The 20,923-nt window shown below is 35.3% G+C and overlaps 1 protein-coding gene across 1 annotated transcript in view; it reads left to right on the plus strand.

Annotated features, from left to right (window-relative positions):
* Window positions 1-20,923, plus strand: part of PIK3C2G (phosphatidylinositol-4-phosphate 3-kinase catalytic subunit type 2 gamma) — a 333,489-nt gene that overhangs the window by 231,861 nt on the left and 80,705 nt on the right. The window contains exons 24-25 of the mRNA XM_078450059.2: window positions 2,257-2,413; window positions 9,370-9,479. Of these exons, the coding sequence (XP_078306185.2) occupies window positions 2,257-2,413; window positions 9,370-9,479 (267 nt within the window). The remainder of the gene's footprint in view (window positions 1-2,256; window positions 2,414-9,369; window positions 9,480-20,923) is intronic.

Raw genomic sequence — 20,923 nt, forward strand, 5'->3', positions numbered from 1 at the left:
GAGGACTAACAATAGTATTTAACATTTGTTCAGTGCTTACTATGTGCCAGACTGTGTCCTAAAACTTTTACATGCTGTAACCCATTTAATCCTCTCAAAAGTCACAGGAGTCAAGTGCCCTTGTCTCTGTTTTACAGAGGAGGAAATTAAGGCATGGAAAGGACAAATAACTTGCTCAGGGCCACAGAACTAGTAAATGCTAGAATATGATTGAAAACCTGCAATCTGTTTCCTCTGCATAGAGCCTCTAACCATAGCAATTCATAAGCATGTAGAACTCTCTGTGTATCAGGCAGTGTGTACACGTTTTCAGTTAATCTTCACAGTAATTCTAAGAGCTCAGTATTATCTACGCATCTCAGAGACGAGGAAATTGAGATATAACAGGTCCAGGATTAGAACCCATGGTATAACTCCTGTTTTCAATAGCTCTGCTTCCAGCTTGACTAAAATAAAGAGCTGTAAAATATACTTATAGCATATACATCAGATAAGTCAATGACAGCCAAAAATAAAAGGATTTTAAGCAGAAATTTTTAAATTTGGACTTGATTCTTAAGACACATTCCTCAGTATCTAGATGCTTGATAAATTTTGTTGAATGAATGAATGAATGAATGAACATAAAGTTAAGTAGAGATACTGTTACACCAGCCTCTCAGTCAGATATTCAGTGGTAGTATGGATCATAAATAAATAAATAAATAAATAATAAAATAAAATAAATAACAAAATAAAATAAAATAACTATAGCCAAATAGAGGTAGATTATTTTCTTTAAAATACTTTGCCTATGATTAGATTCTGCTTCTCCACGTCACCTACAAAATGCCTAGGTTATAGCTTTCTGATTTAAATAGCCACACTTCTGAGAGGCCTAAATCAGATTAGCAAAATTTTCCACTCTGTTATATATTTATTCAAATGCTAAGCATAGCAACAATAAAAAACATAATCATTCTTTATTTTAAAAAAAGAAGCTTTCTCAATAGTCCTTGATTTTTTCAGTTATTGCTCAGACTAACCTTAATTATATCTAGGTTGCCAGGCTGAAATCTTAAAATATGTTTTATTTGAATTTATTTAAAAATGTCTTTACTGGGGCGCCTGGGTGGCGCAGTCGGTTAAGCGGCCAACTTCGGCTCAGGTCATGATCTCGCGGTCCGTGAGTTCGAGCCCCGCAACGGGCTCTGTGCTTACAGCTCAGAGACTGGAGCCTGTTTCAGATTCTGTGTCTCTCTCTCTCTGATCCTCCCCGTTCATGCTCTGTCTCTCTCTGTCTCAAAAATAAATAAACGTTAAAAAAAATTTTTTTAAATAAATAAAATAAAAATGTCTTTACTTTAAAAACAATGTTTTAATCAAAACTGTACTCCTATCTCAAATGTTTCTAGAGGACCGTAGGCCAAATCAGTATCAAAATTCTTTGTCTCATCGTTGTTCTTCACATCACAGAAAAGTGTTTCCAATCCTTTCATGTTAGGTCTCTTTATGTCTCAAATAAAATGAGAAAAATGGCAAAAATAGAGAAAACAGGATCATCTTTCTGGTCTTCTGTTTTCCTGTTTTTCAACCTTGAGAACTACAGGGGGTGGTATTATATACATATCAACATGGTTTGCACATATTTCCTGCTTTCTGATCCGTATTTTTATTTGACCTAGTGTGAAATAAAATACAGCTGACTCTTTTTTTCCCTTACTAAGCATACAACAGTGAATTGGTAACATTTTTTTTTCCCTCAGATTGCCTTCTGGAAGAATTTGTCATTACCTGAAAATTTTTCCCTTAAATAGTCAATATCTTCTAAGGAAAAAAAGAAAAAAGAAAAGAAAAGAAGAAAAGAAAAGAAAAGAGAAAACTTAAATAACAAAACCATGAAGTCAAATACATGATCTGTCTTATTTATTTTTAATTTAGGAATATATTTTCTGTAAAATCACTTTCATTATTAATTGGTCTTACAATAATTTTTAATGGATAATATTTCCATCAAATATAACTTGGAATTAAACATTTGATATATAGATCGATGTTCTTCCTTCTCTGTTGCAGCCCAGGTAGGCTATTCAAAGCCCATAATTAGCAAGTTTCTTCAGCTACTCCATAAAGGAGATAGTCCCATTCCTTCGAATAGATAGAAAATACAAAAAAAAAAAAAAAAATCAAATGAAAATAAGTTGTTGTAAATGCCTAATTGAACTCTACACACCACTTCTCTTCCTGCTTATGGTTGCTATTTGTTTTTGTTTGTAGGGACCGAGCACCTTTTATTTTTACTTCAGAGATGGAGTACTTTATTACAGAAGGTGGGAAAAACCCACAGCACTTCCAAGATTTTGTGGAGCTTTGCTGTCGAGCTTATAATATTGTCAGAAGACACAGTCGACTGCTCTTGAACCTGCTAGAAATGGTAAGTCCCTTGAGGAAACAACAAAAATAATAAGCTTCATATATATCTCTCTTCCAGTAGTCTATTTTTGCTAATGGCTTGGATTTCCCCAAAGAGCTATTCAAACGAGAAAGGAATGAGCAAACTAAAATTACCACTGTACAGCTTATAAACACATTTCTTAATAATTCATTACATTAATTCACAGTTATTGTCTCAAACATTTCTATTCACAATAATATTGATGTATTCATGGGTTATCTCAGTATATTTTGATTAAAGATTAAGGACAGTAGTTAGAGTATTATATCACTTGTTATTATGCTTTAGGATTTTTCAAAAGTACTTTAAAAAGTACTATCTCATTTACACATTATAACAACCCAATGATGTAGACCAAGCAAGGATTTTTCCTGGCATCCCTCCCAATCTCTGCCTTTGATCATTTGCCTATTTTTCAGATTAAGAAATTAGGGGTCAAGAATATAAGACAACTTGCTAGCAACTCAACCACAGAATAGTACACTTAGTGGTGTACATTGGGTCTACTGAGTCATGCTCCTGTATGCTCTCTGTTGACTTAAGTGTAAAATTTAAGTTTCATTTCGCTGTCCAATGTTAAAGAGATGGACACTATATATACAGGGAGAGAGGAAAGGAATCTGACAGAACTATTTCTGGGAGAAGGAGGAGGTGATTCCTTTGGGCACACACATATATACTAGTAACTACAGCAAAATGTAGGAGAGAAACACACCTTTGGTAAATCAATATGGTGTTTGGAGTCAATACAATAATCCCAAATAGCTGGTTTACAACCTTCAGATGACAATAATTCTACTAGGTGCTGTTACTTAACTCCAATAAGATTATGTTTCCTCATCTATTAAATGAAGATAATAGAGTCTACCTTGCAGGATTGATGAATAAATGACCTAATAGTGAATGTTTTCCATGACCATTATACTAAGTGCTTTATGTGTACTAATTGATTTATATTTCATAATAACCTCATTAGATCATTAATATAAAGCACTCAGCATAGTACCTGTCATATAGTAGAGTTCAATTAATTTATTATGCTAGATCTTTATTAATCCAAAAGAGTACTGTCCAATATAATATCCCCTACTCATATGTGGTTATTTAAATTTAAATTAATTAGTATTGACTAAACTTTAAAATTCATCTCCTCAATCTCACTAGCCACATGTCAAGTGCTCAATAGCCACATGTGGCTTAGTGATACCATATGGGACAACACAGATATAAAACGTTTCCATTATTGCAGAAAAGTTCTATTGGGTAGTATTGAATAAATGTTGACCTTGTTGCAATGAAGACTTGATTGGATCCTTGTTGTAACTTTCAACATATGTACCTTACTCTGTCTTAAAAAATCGATATTTAAAAAAGTATTATAAACATATAGTCTTTCATGCATAAGGACACTTTGGTTTCTTTGTGTAAACTAGATATATAAATTTTGCCCATGTCTAGAATTTTCAAGTTGGCTATTTCAATAATAGCCAGTGATTCATATTGGTAGATTTGCATTCTAACTCCCAATTCTATTAGGCCGTATTGCAATTATGAGATGGCTAATGGTTCATAATCTGTGTTCATACCACAGAGGAAACTCTACAAAGACTAACTCTGTGACCTCGACTCCATTTACATGTAAAAATCCAGGTCATATCATTCTAATATTCTCTTGGGTTCTAACTGGCTCCAAATCATGAATCCATGAGGTCATGAGTACTTACTACATACCAGAAACTGTGAGGATGCATTTATATATAAGACCCAGTCAGCCTTAAGGTTTTCAATATGATAAGGAAGATAAAATTTGTGTATACAATAAATGAAGTGTCCAACATTTCTACATGTCTATAATGTTATAAATAACTGCACACAAGTAAGTACCATATTCTAACAACTACTTGAACCAGCAACAGACATTTTAAAAATAAACACAAAATAGAAAAGCACAAAATATAGATTATGCTATTTCTCAGGTGACACTAAAATTATGCTGAATAACAAAAGTAAGCATGTTAAAATAATGTGAGAGGACAGCCTTTTGAAAAAATTGAGAAGGCTATTGGTGGACTTTTTCCTCTTGCTTAATAAACTTTTCTACCTACCTGAAAAGAAAACTTTTAGCCCATGAGTCATAATATATAAAATAATTATTAAAGAGTTTATGTAATGTTATTTCATTTAAAAGAAGGAGATAAATGATGTTTGAATCAAGTACTGAAGCAATTTTTCATAAAATAGTATTAAAATCAAATATTGAAGATTTCTGTTACAAAGTATATCCAAACAATCTTCGTATGTTTTAATCTCCCAGGTCTTGACTTTTAGGCTAAGAAGGAAATTTTGGCAGTACAGAGCCCTGATTCAGATTAAGCAAATAATCTTAGATTTAAACTCTCACAGAAATTAAAACAGACAGAAGCAATGTGGACCAATTAGACCAATGAATACATATGAAACAGCAGTATATTACTTCTGTTTCTGGTCATTTACCTCTTCATTCTCTGCTTTTGAGGTTTCTTTCTTATGGGATTCTGTAGATAATCAAAGCTTCAGTAAGGCTTCAGGACCACACTTTCTCTGGCATAGCTTCCTATAAAATAAAAACAAATTTAAATTCATGAAAGAGTATTTTCTGCCCATGTGGGTACTCAATATTTCCCTCAATTCTCTCTCAAACTGACTCTTGTTGTATTAACTTATTTTAAAAGAACTAAATCTACTGCTCCATGACCCAGTTACAACTTGAGAAGTAATTGACATGGGTCATAAATTCTATCTTCTGTGAATGGTCAGTATCCAGGATTATGAGCCACAAGTGTCTGGTAAGTCTACTATGGAGTTAATGGCTCATCCCTTGTTGAGAGCAGCATGTTTCCAGATATCCACAGTCCTTTTTATTTGCTCCTGGGAAAATCAGGGAAAAAAATAATCCATGAAATTCCCATCGTGCTTAAAAGCAAAACATCTGTAGGAGACCCAAGAGTGTTGCTGGCTGAAGTCACTAACATAAAAGCCTGTATTTCATCAGCTTTTCTCTCATTAAAAAAATCAATATCAGCTATTATGGAAGGCTCCCAAAGAACATAGGGACCATTCACCCAGTTTAAAATGTTTATCACACCCATTATTATACCAGATATTTCCCAGAAGAAATCTTTCTAACTGCTCTATGAGGTGGCAAAGAGTGTCTGCTTCCCTAAGCATAACTATCAAAATAGATTTGGACTTGGAGAATAAAAGTAGAAAATTTAAAAGTGTTTCTGTCCTTTAAAAAGGAATTTATCTGTTTATCGCCTGTATCTGCTCATTACCTATACTAGCCTAGCCACCCTTTCCCTTTCCTATTGCCCCAATTAAAGTTATTGCCCATATAATCTAGGCTAAGAGGTACTTGAACCGCATCTCTGTGGGTCAGAGAACAGACATATCTAAGTGGACCCGGGTATGAGGTCATCCTTACTCCAGTGGCAGAGTCACAATACTCAGAGCCGCCTCTCTGGGGAACAGAGCACATCAACAAGGGCAAAATTTGCTCTTGTTACCTTTAATTAGCCACATATCAAGGAGAAAGCTGAGTTCATCTACTTTGAAGCCATCTGCACTTGGATGTTGGTGCATAATGAGGGGCCCAGGGTGGGGGGTGGAGAAGGATTAAGTATAGGGTGTACTTCCCAAGAAAATGTTTGACAGAGTTCTAAGCAAGCAGGTGTGAATTCTGAGTATCTAGAGAAACCAGAAAGCAATTCAGATCTAGGGAAGAAAGCTGTTAGCAAGTAGAGAATCATAAGTCTAATAAAGGGGAAACTGTCTCAATAAGTACACAAATGTGTCCAGAACTCTAATTACAGAACTGAAAAGATAAAGCCTACTCTACACTTTAGTTGCTCCTGAGAATATACCTCTCTATAGTTGATTTTAAGTTTAGTAGTTGGGGTTGAACTTACTATTTACAGGCTTCCAGTGCCCAACAAAGCTAGGCATTTTTTTCATTTATTCATTCATTCATTCATTCATTCATTCACACATTCCTGCATGCATGCATTATTTCACAGACATTCATTAAGTTCCATTTGCAAGGTACCATGTTTGGTGATATAAACAATTTAACATCAAATAAAAACTCAGTTCCTGTCCTCAAAGATCTTAAAACCAAATGTGACAAACATATATGTGAACCAAACATAGTAAAAGTAAGACAGCAATAAGCACTTGAAAGAGGTGCGACCAAGATACGATTGCTGTACAAAAAAAGCAGTAATTAAATCTTATCAAGACAATCTGGTGTTTCAAGGTGAAAAAAATATTTAAGCTTTCAAAAAGAATTTCAATAGGTAAGGAAGGATAGGAAGGGAATCCCGGCTGAGAGAAAACTATAAGTATGTGTGGAAGCTCAAAGAACATGGGCGTGACATGCGTTGGAAATAGAGGTAATCAAATGTACTTAGTCTGTGGTACACAGGGAGACCTATATAGACAATAGATGAAGTGACAGATCACAGTTAGATTACAAAAGACATTTATGATCAGAATGAGGATTTTGGACTTTGATATACAGACACCTGAGAACCTGGAAGTTTCTTTGCTTTTGATGAAGACAGTACCATCATCTAGCTTTGATTTTGAACTGACAACTCAGAAGCTATGTAATTAGAGACAGAGGGATTGGAGAAGTAGGCAAAATTATCTAATCAAATGAAAATGAGGAGCTGAACTAAGACAATAATTGAAATGGAAAGGAGAATGAATACAAGAGACCATTGAGGTAGTTTTTATAGAATTATGTTACTGACTTTGGGAATCAGTTAGAAGAGGGAATCAAAGAAGATATGAATTTTTTAGTTGGACAATGGTTGCACTTGAGATGGAGAGGAAAAAGGAGGAAGAGTTTATGGAAGAAGAGAATTTGCTCAAATTTAGATATTATGAGTTTAGATCATCCATAAGGAGAAGCAGTTAATAACTTTCCAGGACTACCTGATCCATTTCGAGGTTTCAATTACTATCTATATGTTAACGATTCCCAAATCTATATTTACAGCTATATACTTTAGATCCCACCCAGCCCTTCAAATTTATCCAATTGATCACCCAGTTTTCTCAACTCTACTTCCTAAATATATTTAAAATCCAATAACTTTATTCTTTATTCATAAACATTCTCCTAGTCCAGTCTCGTATTTGGCCTCACTTTAATCCATTTTCCACAAATAACCACAATGATCTTTTAAAAACACAATTCAATTATTTAGTGCCCATTTAAAAACACTAAAAGAGCTTCCTTTTGCCTCTAGGATAAAGTACAAAACTTTTATATAGCTAAAAGTTCCTACCCTACTTACCTTTTCAGGCCCATCTCTTGTCACCTACCCACAGGATATCTTATGTTCCAGATGCTCTCCTGGAGTTCTTTTTGTGAAATAATGAAAGACATCTTGCGCTCCTTGGTACATCTATACATGCTGTTCCCTCTGCCTGGGTGGGGACAGTAGGAAAGAACAGTTTCAAATCCATTTTTTTCTCATTTGAACTTCATCAAGTCAATCATAAATATACCCATCCTTCATAACCATATTCTCACTGTTTCCTTTACATTTTTAGAATTAGCAGCATTGTTCTTAACTTCCCACTACTGTAAGAGTGCCTCTATTCCAGAGCAGGAAATAATTTATCTTAGTCATAGAGGTACTGTTGACATTCTCCTCCTTCTCCACCTCCTGCTCTTCCTCCTTCTTCTTTTTCAAAGTTTAAATTTATTTCAGAAAGATCTACTTTTTCTCAAAAAAATTTTCTTTCTTTTTGCCTATAACTAAAAAGAATATTATCTCTCAGTCTACACTATAATATAAACACAGTACTTTTCCAAAGGCTGCCAGAAAAATATCTGAGCCTTTGTACAATTTTATCTTTAATTACTGCATTGCTTCAATAATCTTTAATAAATGTAATCACCACTTAAATAGGGAAAATTGTGTTCTTAGAGTATGAGTCATAGAGTCACGAAAGAACATAAGATTAAGAGCCAGAGGGATGAGTTTTATACTCTGTGCTTACACACCATTTGATCTGGACATTTCACTTATGCTTTTTTGGGGATTAAATTTTTCTTCTTTAAAATGGGTATTGCAATATAATTTTTGTGTAATAATTTATAATGTATAAAGCTCTTTCTTATTCATTAGCCATTTGATTGCCCCCGGAACATGTTGAGTATTCTTATCTCCACTTTCAAAATGAGAAAACGGAGATTCAAAGAGGTTAAGAGACTTTCATGATCATTCGGATTTTTAATGGTGGGTCCAGAAATTCTGATACTAGAACCCTTATCATTCTACCATCCAATGCTGACTATGCTTCTTCTACAAGAAGACAAGATAGGGATAATAATACTATCATGTTTATTTCACTGGTTTATGATGAAGGTAAAATTAAATTATTATTATTATTTTAAAGTTTCGTTTGTTTTTGAGAGAGAGAGAGAGACAGAGTACTAGCAGGGGAGAGGCAGAGAAAGAGGGAGACACAGAATCTGAAGCAGGCTCCAGGCTCTGAGCTGTAGCACAGACCCTGTCACGGGGCTCAAACTCGTGGACCATGAGATCATGACCTGAGCCAAAGTCTGATGCTTAACTGACTGAACCACTCAAGCACCCCAATAAAATTAAATTATTAATCTGCAAGCACTTTGACAATTTTATTGGTTCTTCTTCTTGTTGTTTTGTTGCTTCTATTAGTAAATACAGGAAGTTAAAAAATCATGAACTTCTATCCATTCATGATTATAAACTGAAAGGCTTTGCTGTATAAGTTTAAGTGTATATGCATTTGTAGAATTAACCAAGTAAACTTAACCAAATTTAACTAAGATCTGATTTACATTTATTCTGAGGTTTTGTTTGTTTGTTTGTTTGCTTTTGTTTTGTTTACGTGCTAAGATGCTACATGCAGGATTGCCTGAGCTGAGTGGAATTCAAGACCTGAAATATGTGTATAATAATCTTCGCCCACAAGACACAGACCTAGAAGCAACAAGTCATTTTACCAAGTAAGATAAGCTGTGAATGTATGAGTATGAATTTATTCATGTGTACAAATACATTTCACATTTGAGGTGATTTCAGGGTGAACAGTCAGTGCTATAAAGCTGTCATTTCTATAACCAGCTTGTGTCTTCTTTCCCAAGGGATAGAAAGGGAGCAATGTGAATGTCGAGGAGAGGGCCTTAGTCAGTGTTTCTGTACCATGCTATTGTTTGCTAACCAGCCTCTTCATCTATTACATTGCTCAATAAGAGGTCACTAAAAAGAGCAAGGACTGACATAAATAGATTGGTTGCTCTACTTGAACTATGTCCAGGAAAACAATTTGGAAAAAGAGATTTATGATGAGATATGGACTCACTACTTTCAACTCTAAGACAATACAAATATTGGAGTATTTGGTAACTATCTTCTATTTTAAATCTATGTTTTTTTAAGCAAGTCTGAGAAAACACTAATATACATCAAAGAAGGAGCCTGTCCAGAATATAGTGAATATTAATTACACTCAAAATCATTGTCAAAAGGGTGGTGCATTTTATAATAGAAGATTCCTCTGAACTTCAATTTTTGAATGGATAGTATAATTGCTAGCAAATTCTAGGTGCTCAATAAATGTTAGCATAATTATTATCATAGTAAAGAGTTTAAGTAGAGAAATACACTTTTTCCTATAACTCCTTAATATTGAATCTTGAGTCTACTTTTTAATTGTTCAAATACTTCGGAAATTTGTAAACACAGATTATACTCTTTTTAATGGATGTATGCTTTGTCTTTTTGAGGAAAACCGTATTTAAAATAAAATCTTTCCCAGCCAATTATTACTTTTACTCTTCCCCTTCCAGAATGTATAGTGAGGACTCTCTCTATTACAAGGCAACAATGAGAGTTGATTGGGCCATCCTACATAAAGAATTTCACTTTTGCAAAGAATCTGTCTTTTGTGAACTTTACTAGATAGGTTCCTCTTGTGGTTGAATAGAAGCAATATGGTAGAATTATAGAATGCTAGAGCTGGAAGAGACCTCATACTTCATTTATTCTGACAATAAATATGCAAATAAGTAAACTGAAATTCAAAGAATTAAACATCTTGCCTACAATAAAAAAATAGTAAGAAATACAGCTAGGATTAGGGCCCATAGCTAGGACTTCAATCCCCTGGTCTAGGGTTTTTCAACATTTAATATAGAAAATTATATGATACCATTAAGGAACACCAGGCAGAGCCCTTGCCAAAAATATACATTTCTGCTACCTCCTTTGTTTCTGACATTCTACCATAAGAGATTCTTTAGTGGAGTCTGGTAGGTTTTTTGAGTCTTGAAAAATGCCCTCTGGTAGTAAAGGTTATCTCTGAAAGAAGCATCTGTTTATGTCTACTTAGAAAACTATAAATATTAGTTGACAATAGTCTGTGGCCAAAGACGCTAGCTTAAAGATTTGCATAAGTGTTTCAGATCCTTGATTTTAAGGATAAAAGACTCTCAAGTTGCCTCAGCTATTGGGGATGGGGGATTTGTATGAAAAATCCTAGGGAAAGGCAAACAATTGGCCTCGGGAAGAGCAGAAGGTCTTCTGTCACAGAGCCTGGAAGGTCCTTCAGAGTTCAACACAGCTCTGGGATCCCATCAGCAGGAAGCAGCTTTATACTCCAGCTGCTCGCCCCTGGTCTAGTTACCTCCATCCTAAGTAGGTGAGTGCACATGGTACCAAAAATAGCCCCCTCAGGCTATCCAATTATGATCTGAGTGGGATCCCTTCCTTTGAAGTGGGCTGCTGCACTACAGGCACAATGATTGATGTGTCAGTGGGACCTGGTTGGGAGATAGAGGAGTTGCAGAGAGAGGTCCAGAAAAGATGAAGGTTGGAAACATGTGATTCAGCTAAAGCCTGTGTTTGATGTGTCATTGTTTAGACAGTTTACAAATAGTCCCTACTACTACCTAGAGCAAAGGAAAGAAACTATATATTGGATGAAGAAAAGCTCTTTCAGGTCCTGGCCACAGGGAAAATGTCGATAGGCTTTGTCTGCCAGAGTTGCATCCCTCCACATTTTCTGACTTTAACTGATACACCCAGATCTATAAAGAGCAGAATCTTCGACATGAAATGAGCCTGCCTACATTTACTTATGTCCTCTTCCGAGTCAAGAGATTGTGAACTAATATGGGAAGTAGATCTAAAGCCACTAATCTCCTGGCAGTGAGCTAGACCTCATTATCCTGCCTGCATATTTCTGCCAGGCTAATTTTCTCACTTTTAGATGTTATATAGTATGTCCTGTTAATTAAACTTCTTTCTACAATTTTATGGTAAACACCTTGTTCTCCATTGCAGACTTAAAAGGCATTTGGTCATCTAAATAAGGGCACATCATTTCTCTGTTCAATAATTGTTTTTGACTTGCCATTTCCTACCTCTTACTTTTGACAACCTTATAATCTGATTGTCTTTATCAAGGTTTATCCACTCCACCTCTATTATTCCCAAAGGAATCCTCTTCTGGGTAGATAAATTTCTCATATACATTCATTCCTCCTTTGTCTATTTAATACATCAGAAACACTTCCCAAGAATCAAAAAAATTACTGGAATGGGGGGGAGTCTGATCTAACTTTCAACTCTACGTATCCCTTAAGATGCTGGACAACTAGGTTCTTGTCCATGAAACCTCAGATTATTCCCATCATGACTAGTCTTTTGTTCTATAATCCTACAGAATGTGTGCTATTTCATGCTGTCCTTAATTTATTACTGAATTCCATGATGTCTAGTATATCACCTTAATACACTTAATTGGTTATACCAGTTTCTCCCAAGTAAAACAGGGGACATAGTCCCACTTTTCCACTTTCGAACATATCTGAATGTGAAACATGCCTCATTCCCCTTAAGATATATTTTAAAGTTTAACAGGAGATGCAATGTAAACATCAAACATTAAGTCTATAAAAGTTATATAATAATGGCTAACATTTAGGGCGGTATTTCTTATGTGTCAGGCCCTGTTCTAGTGCTTTTCATAGAGTAAGTTGTTTCATCATCATAACAAGTCTGTAAGAAAAATGATTAGTAATACTGATAATAGCAATTATAAATAAAGAGCATGGGAGGCAACTTTTGGAGGTAATGGGTATGTTTATGGTATAGGTTATCCTAATAGTTTCACAAATGTATAGTCATCTCCAAACTCATCAAGTTGTATATATTAAATATACACAGCTTTTTGCATGTCAATCATACCTCAGTAAAGTGATTTAAAAAAAGTCTGTAAGATAATATAATTTTAATCTAAATTTTTAGATTAGGACCCCAGAGAAGTTAAATAATTTACCAAAGGATATAGCCAGCTGTAGATGTAACCACAATGTGTATCCAGGGGGTTATGCTACAGAGTGTGAGGTCTTACACTCTATCCTGTGGGCTCAAAACCACCCCTCTCATATGCAGGCTCTTGGGGTATGTCGCTTCATAATTCAGACCATAGTTTTCTCAAGGTTCCTTAGAGCCCACTTTGGCTACAGTTTGAACAAAGTAGATCTTTTTTCGGGCAATAGTCCTCACATCTTGACTATCCCAAGCCTTGATGGAGGACAGATGTTCCTTCCCAGTACTATCATCTCTGTGCCATCACCAGGTGTCCCCCGGATGTTTGGTTTAGGATCTGCTATGTTTGCTGCCCCAGGGGACCGCCATGGGGTAATTTGACTCCAAGGTACTCAACCCCTTTCCTTTCTCTGATTTGGCTCATTACCAGATGCCTTGAACCTCTCTGTCTTTCCCCTTTTCCGCTCAGAGAAATCTCCCATGAGACTCATGTCTCCCTTTAGTGATATATTTTATCCTATAATCTCAACTACATACCTTTATTTTTAGATATGATTTAATGTGTTTTGAGTTTGCCTTTCCACATGTTCTCTTAAGTTCTTTGGTAAGCAAATGTGGATCGTGTGCTGATGATCTTTCCTATCACACAGCACTGTGAAGACCCTGTTATGGAGATTTAAGAAACCTCAATTAATTGTGACTAGGATTCTTAACCATTTGAAAAATTACTTAAGATCTCTCTATTATTTATATATTAAAATTTTTTAACCTAATTATAGGATATTTCTTTTGTTAATACTCAAGCAATATATAGAATGAATTTATAAAAGTAGCCTGATTAATTAAAAACAATAGTGGAATTTTGAATGACTTGGTCCACATGATTAAAACAAACGTGAAAAATTATGTGCACTTGTTTACTTTTCTGTGTAAATAATAATGTTATCTTAAACTGTGTTCTCTGACATCACATGGGTTACAAAACTGAAGGAGATACTTGAATAGAGACGCCAGTGCACATAATTTACCAAAAAAGGAAAGTTATGTAATGGATATTACATATCCATTATGTAATGGATCCAGCACTAGTCTTGGTGCTTCAATGGGTGACATTAATTCTAATATACTTTTGAGAGCCCCTGTATATTTAAAGTCTGTGTTCTCTGTGTTCTGACAGGCTAAAAGTGTTTTATACTACTGCTTATTCCAATATTACTACTAAGATAGAAGTAAAAATAAGAAAATCCACCATCCACCACCACCACCACCAAGCCCACAGATGTGGGTCATGAATGAGGACTAAGCCATCTGAGACACAGCATGTGTGGCTACCTTAAGTGCCCAGTCCTGACTACAGTAGCAGTAAGAGGCTGCCCTCTTGATATTTTTTGAGACTTGAAAGAAATGGCTTTTCTTCCCTCTCCGAGAGAATGCTTTATTTATGAACAATATAGGATCCTACCTCATTCTTGGGTATTTGCACTCAGGCTTAAGAGGTGATCGTAAGTGTTTCATCTGAGTAAGATGCTGTACTCAGCGTGGCATTAAAAATTGTATTACAATTAATGGCATTTAGAGAAAAATGAGAATAAAATTCTTTTACTGACCACAAAGTCAGTACTTTTACTGACCACAAAGGTTTTTCACAGCATTGCCAACTCCTCTCTCTGCTTCCCTTACTTTTTTCGACTCCCCTTACAGCTGAGTGCTGTTGAATAGAATCAAGAAAGTCTCGTGATTCAATTCCTGCAAATGGATACTCTCATGTAATACCTCTGCAGAGCCCACTGCTAGGCAACAAAGGCAACGATCCATTAAAATGCTGTCTGAATGGGTTACTTTAGAATTTTCAATCACTTTCAAACCTCGGGTTAGCTGTCCTTAGAAACAGATAACCTATTTCACAGACCAGACTGGGATCATTAAGCATAAATTTCCCTGCCTACCTCCCCTCCCACATACAGATCATGCTTTTCACTTCATCCGTTTTCTCCTCCAAACATGTGAGAGGAAATTTTCCATGTATTTCCAGATATTCTATTTGGCCTGCCACACAGATTCTTTGGTTTAGTAAGCATAAGATCTCTGGCTCTTTGGCTAAAACTGAAGGCAGCTAGAAGCAAAACACAAAACTCCAAACTTAATTTTGTTTTCATGAGGTATTTTGGTAGCAAGAGCCAGAGATTCTATCTGGTATCCTTGGAGAAAAGGGTATAAATGGACTCAAATCATAACCTAACAAATCCCAGAAACCAATAGGACCTGATTTCTAGAGGAAACAAAGGACTTCTACTCTGCTTACTCTGCCTATATTTTACCTCTTTGCCCATTGGCCAGTATTCTCTAGTGGAAATTCCAGAGAGAGACAATCTAATTGACTTAAATAGTTGCCTTTGTCCCCACTGGACAGAATCCTTCACACAAAGCCATCGTGGATTCTGTTGCCTATCCTTACACCTATCATGGGCCATTCCTTGCCAAAGAACAGCCTAGAGTTTCTTCTCTGAACTTTGAGCTTTAGAGAGAGCAATCTTAGTTATGAGGAGCCATTGGGCAGAGCAGGCACAATGACTGTCCCAACCAGTACAACCATGAAGCCACTGGAAATGTTGATGACATCCAGAAAAAGTGCTCCTGGATTCCACACAGACAAAGGAGCCAGGGTCTGTGAGCCTCCTGAGTGTGCAGACATAATGCCAGAAACTTCCAGTGTTTCCCTCATTCTTCCTTAGTTATTTTTCATGGTTACAGAGTGAAATGAGACTCTTTGTGCTCAATGCCTCAAAACAGTTCAATGGCCTTCTGTCTAGTTTCTCTTTGACATTAAAGAAAATATGGGAGAGGGATGATTCCTGGATTCTTTTGTCCTTAGACTTTCTTGATGCTTTTCTAGTACTTTGCAAATTGTTATCTCTTGGATTGTTGTAATTCCACAAATATGGATCAAAGTTTTCTTTTGCCTTAGTAACCATTGATACCCATAGAGATAAATGCTCACAAGAAAAACAAACAAAAGACAAAAAACCAAAACCAAAAACCCAGAACCTAGAGGAATTAACAATCATGATGTCCAACTTTCATTAAATTAGGAAAGCAAATTTCAAAGAGATATGCAAATTAAAACAGATGGAAGTTTCTTTTTCATTGTGAAAGTCTCTCATTAAAAAAAATAATAATTGTAAAAACAAATCTGAACTAAATTGACTTTATAAGCCACTTTTTAACTGAAGGTATAATACCTTTTACAATACTGTATTTCCTAAGTTGCATGACCTAGTCACACTCATTACAATGTTCCATAGCTTGGCTGCTGTTCTAAATTTCTGCAATAGGAGAGTCTCTGTTTTTGAATTATATAAGCTACGCTGAGAATTTGCCCAATTTGCCTAAATATCAAGTCATGATACACCTTAGCTATTAGCTTTTAAAAAAAGATATTTTAACTTTTCCGGAGACTATCAGTCTAAAGGTTAAGAGCATTTGGAAAGTTCAATGCACCCACCCAGAGTGCCAGAAGTCATTAGTTACAAAAGATGAATAGTCCAGATGGCGCTGTTTCACAACAGCTGCTAACCCCTCAACAGCTAAGGGCAACAGCCTATCCTCACTGGCATTCCTGACAGACCTATGTGTTGCATAGGATTGCTATATTCCAGGGATTTAACAAACAGCTAAAGTAATTTATTATTTTTAAATATATTTTTCACATTTTAAAGATTTTTGTTACCTTAATTATAGCACCAATTATCAGTTGGTTGTCAATTGGTTATCAATTATTATTATTGATTTTTCTATACTATTGCATGTTAAGATTTTTTTTTTTTTTGCTTTGCATAAGATTTCATGTTAATGTCATCAATAAAATGAGCTGGCTTTGGGGAGGGTGGGAATGGAAACCTGGAATATCATTTTACTGGCATAATACACATAATAAGACCAGTCCATCAACCTTTTTCTAGTTCCTTTATTCCATCTGATCTGATGTGGCTGCTTTTTCTAAGTAGCCTCCCTAAGAAAGTATAAGAATTACTTATTGATAGTCAAGACCATGGAGCCTGGAATTCTTGTTTGTATGCAGAGTTAGGTCCCTGAGATGACATTTACATAAGACTCACTAACCTCATAGGTAAATTTTGAAGACTTCAAACTTTAACTTGGAAAAGAGCAAAGTTTTTGTTGTTGTTTGTTTGGTGTTTTTAAGCCACGTTCTAAACTATGAAGCAGGAGAAAAGAAAACAAAAATAAGAAAAGAAAGAAAGATAAACCTAAAGCTGCCTCTTGTTTTAACCTTTATTTTTTGTAGGATTTCAAGAGAGTTCCCCATAAGTCATTTTCCATAAAACCATAAATCTGCACATTTATTTTCCCTTGTATCCCTCTATCTGTAGTTTGCTACCTTTTGGGCTCATATATATTCATTTCTTTACTTATTTGGTAGTAAGTTTTCTGAAATAATATTTGCATAATATTACTCTGTTTCCAATGACTTTTCATATGTTACCTAATTCAATTCTATCAACAGTCTTGGAGGAATAGCATGGTTTAGTCGTCAACTATGTTTTATAGATGAAACAATTGAGTCTCCTGGAAGCTAATTGACTTTCTTGAGATCACAGGCAGAACTAATAAGTGAGTTCAGAATAGAGCAAAATTGATTTCTTGTATAATGGATGTTCTTCCCAGGACCTTAAGCAAAATCACATGGAAAAAAAATCCTACCTATGAAAGTCCTCATACTCTGATAATCTCAGATAAATATAGATTTTTTTAACTCTGATGTCTTCAGGTTAAGTGAAAGAACATGGTAAGAAAACATCTAAACATCTAAATGTTTAATAAGAAAATATCTAAATGCTTATAGCCATGTATCTCATATTAGGATACCAGGCCATCAAAGCCACAAGGATTAATATGAAATATCCTTTCATAGTATCTATTTTATTTAAAATTTAAGGTTAGAACATGAAGCTTAAATTTTTGTGTTCTCACATGTGTACATACATATACGGCCAAAAGCATCTCTTTTTCATGTCAGACAATCTTGAAGTTTTAAAAATAAAAATGCATAGACAGAAACTTTTTTTATTGTGTATCAAGAATGATTATTCACTGAATTCATCTCATAATATTTTTTTTGGTTAAAAAAAATATGGGTTTGAATACTTATTGTCCAGTATAAATTTGCAGCAAAGTAGGAATTATCTTGATAGCACACTTTATAGGTTTAACTATGAGAAAACATTGGTCATATATTTTAGAGATTACAAAGTCAATGTTGAGCTATTACTTTTCTTAATGGAATAAAACAAACTGTGACAAAGTTGTATTAAGTCATTGTTCCCTCTGAATCGTTATGACTCACAAAGCTGGACACTCAATCAGGAACTCCAATACAAAAGACAAAAAAAAGTAATGTGTTTATCACAAACGCCAAAATCAAAGCAAAGTGAAGTTTGAAGGTTAGATGAAGAAATTGGTTTATGGGGAGAATGAGTCACTTAAAAGTCTTCTATTTATATACGATAAAATTATAGAGTCAATGGGGAAATAAGAATGTTCTTCTGCAAATTCCTTCACAGATAGTCTTTTGAGAAATGTTTTCCTTAGACTAAAGAGACTGACCAGTAAAACAGGTATTCTATCAAGCCACAAAATGATATAAACAACTTCAGCAATAGAAATATGCTCTTGAAATTCCCATCCTGTTGCCTCAGAACCTTCGCTCAACTGCAGTCCTCGGCATTATAGACATCTCTCCTCAATGGTTACTCTGATGTGACTCATAAAGCAGTGAAAAACTTTTGCCCCGTATAGTCACATATTAATGTAAATGTGCATTCAAAAAATATCATAATATTTAATCTGAGAAAAAAACTGCTCTCTGTCTCTATGTTGAACCTGACATGAAAGACCAGACCTCCTGGATTCAACCCAATTTTCTGAGACTGAAAAACTCAATGGCTCATTCTCACACACACATAGCTAGGAAATATGTTAGTAGCATTTGTTTGTAATGATAAGCTATTTAAAATATTTATGCCATATTAAAAGTAAGTATGTTATGAAGTAGAGTAGAATTTGTACAGATTTTTAAGATAGGTCCTAAGGCTTAAGATTTTATGGTTATTTTATAACCCTTTGGACCATGTTCCCTTCAAGAACAGGCTTCAAGAAATACTGTTAAATGTTTTTCTAAGCATTATTTCTATGTAAAAATTAAAGGATCATTATTTTAGTGCCTTTATTCCATCTAAGAATTCCATGCTAAATGTATTGATTGGCTAATCTTAAAGACAAAGTTGAAATACTGTTTATTATAAATAATCCACAATGAGAGCAAAGACTGTGGAATCAGGTAAACATGAGTTGAAATTTTTGGTTACTACTTTCTAGGTGATGTCACCTTTGGTATTCATTTAACCTTTCTTGGTCTTTTTTTCTGGCATCATTGCTAAAATAATTTTACTGCTTTCCTATAAGGATGAAAAGATTAACATAAGGCATTTAGTGGCACTGTCGGCCAAAGTATATATACTCCCTGAGGGCAGAAATCTGATTTCTCTCCTTTACTTCTATGTCCCAACACATAAAACAGTGGCTGGCAGGGAGCTGGAAGTGTTTATCAGGATGATCTGGAGGCTTTCCCTAAGAAATTTAAGAACTGGTTCCTTCGAAATGCGGCTTTGAACCTGTAATATAAGGATACTCCAAAGCATAATCCTGCTGATCCTGCCATTAAGCAAAATAAATCACAGGGCTGCCACCCGCATAAATCAGATCCTTGCAGAGGCCTGAAACCTACTGCTCTCGGGTCCCCAGCCCCAAATTGGGTCATATTTAACAGCACTGTGCTATCAGGCCTTAAATCTATCACCTGCAAGAGGGGAGATGGATTGGTGAAAGTCTGCCCTAAAACTATAGGCTTATCATAAAAGTTCATCCTTCATCTCCAGTCTTCCTACATCTTAACTGTTGGGCATCATAAGAGTAAGGCATGGACATAGTTGAAATTTTATGAAGGTGAATACATTAGAATTTAAGATTTACCGTTCATGGCCTATCGTCATGAGAAGCGAGTACATGCTGTTACCCTAGAGCTTTCCACCCCACACACAAAATATGTTCAGTAAATATTTGTTGAATGAATGAATGAACGAATGATAGGGTCTCCGTAAATCATGATTAGCATTATACTTCCGCTATTATTATTATCTTCATTCCTTAAACTATGAATGAGAAAAGAAATGAATGTTTTATACTATACTATATACCCATAAATTCGTAAAGTCAAAGAATATCTTTAGAAACATGAACATGTGGAAGTGAATAATGATCAGTCATATTTTAACTTTCTTAGCAAATTTTGGCCTAGATTGATGTTTAATAATGACAAATTTTGGAATTTATTTTAAAGAGTCTAATACCAGAACAATATAGATGGGTTGAAGTTTTACAAAATTGAAGGGGAAATTATTAAACATTATTGAACTACATGGTTAACATTGAGGATATGTCACATTAGTCTAAAGAAGGCATTGCATGATAACTTTGATAGATGCCAACCCAGAAAAGTAGTATTTAATTATATTCAACATCCATTCCTCTTAGAAAATTTTAGTAAGCTCAGAATGGAAGGAAACTTAGGTAAATATCTTACATTTAAAACTGGAATATTGATGGGGCACCTGGGTGGCTCAGTTGGTTGAGCATCTGACTTTAGCTCAGGTCATGATCTCGCGGCTCGTGAGTTCAAGCCCCGTGTCGGGCTCTGTGCTGATAGTTCAGAGCCTGGAGCCTGCTTCGGATTCTGTGTCTCCCTCTCTCTCTGCCCCTCCCCTGCTTGCACCCTGTCTCTCTCTCTCTCTCTAAAAATAAATAAAACAGGGGCGCCTGGGTGGCTCAGTCGGTTCAGCATCCGACTTCGGCTCAGGTCATGATCTCATGGTCTGTGAGTTCGAGCCCCGCGTCAGGCTCTGTGCTGACAGCTCAGAGCCTGGAGCCTGTTTCAGATTCTGTGTCTCCCTCTCTCTCTGACCCTCCCCTGTTCATGCTCTGTCTCTCTCTGTCTCAAAAATAAATAAACGTTAAAAAAAATTTTTTAAAAATAAAAATAAAA

This window comes from Panthera onca, chromosome B4 (assembly GCF_046562875.1).
Source record: "Panthera onca isolate mPanOnc1 chromosome B4, mPanOnc1 haplotype 2, whole genome shotgun sequence".
In the NCBI taxonomy this organism is placed as follows: domain Eukaryota; kingdom Metazoa; phylum Chordata; class Mammalia; order Carnivora; family Felidae; genus Panthera; species Panthera onca.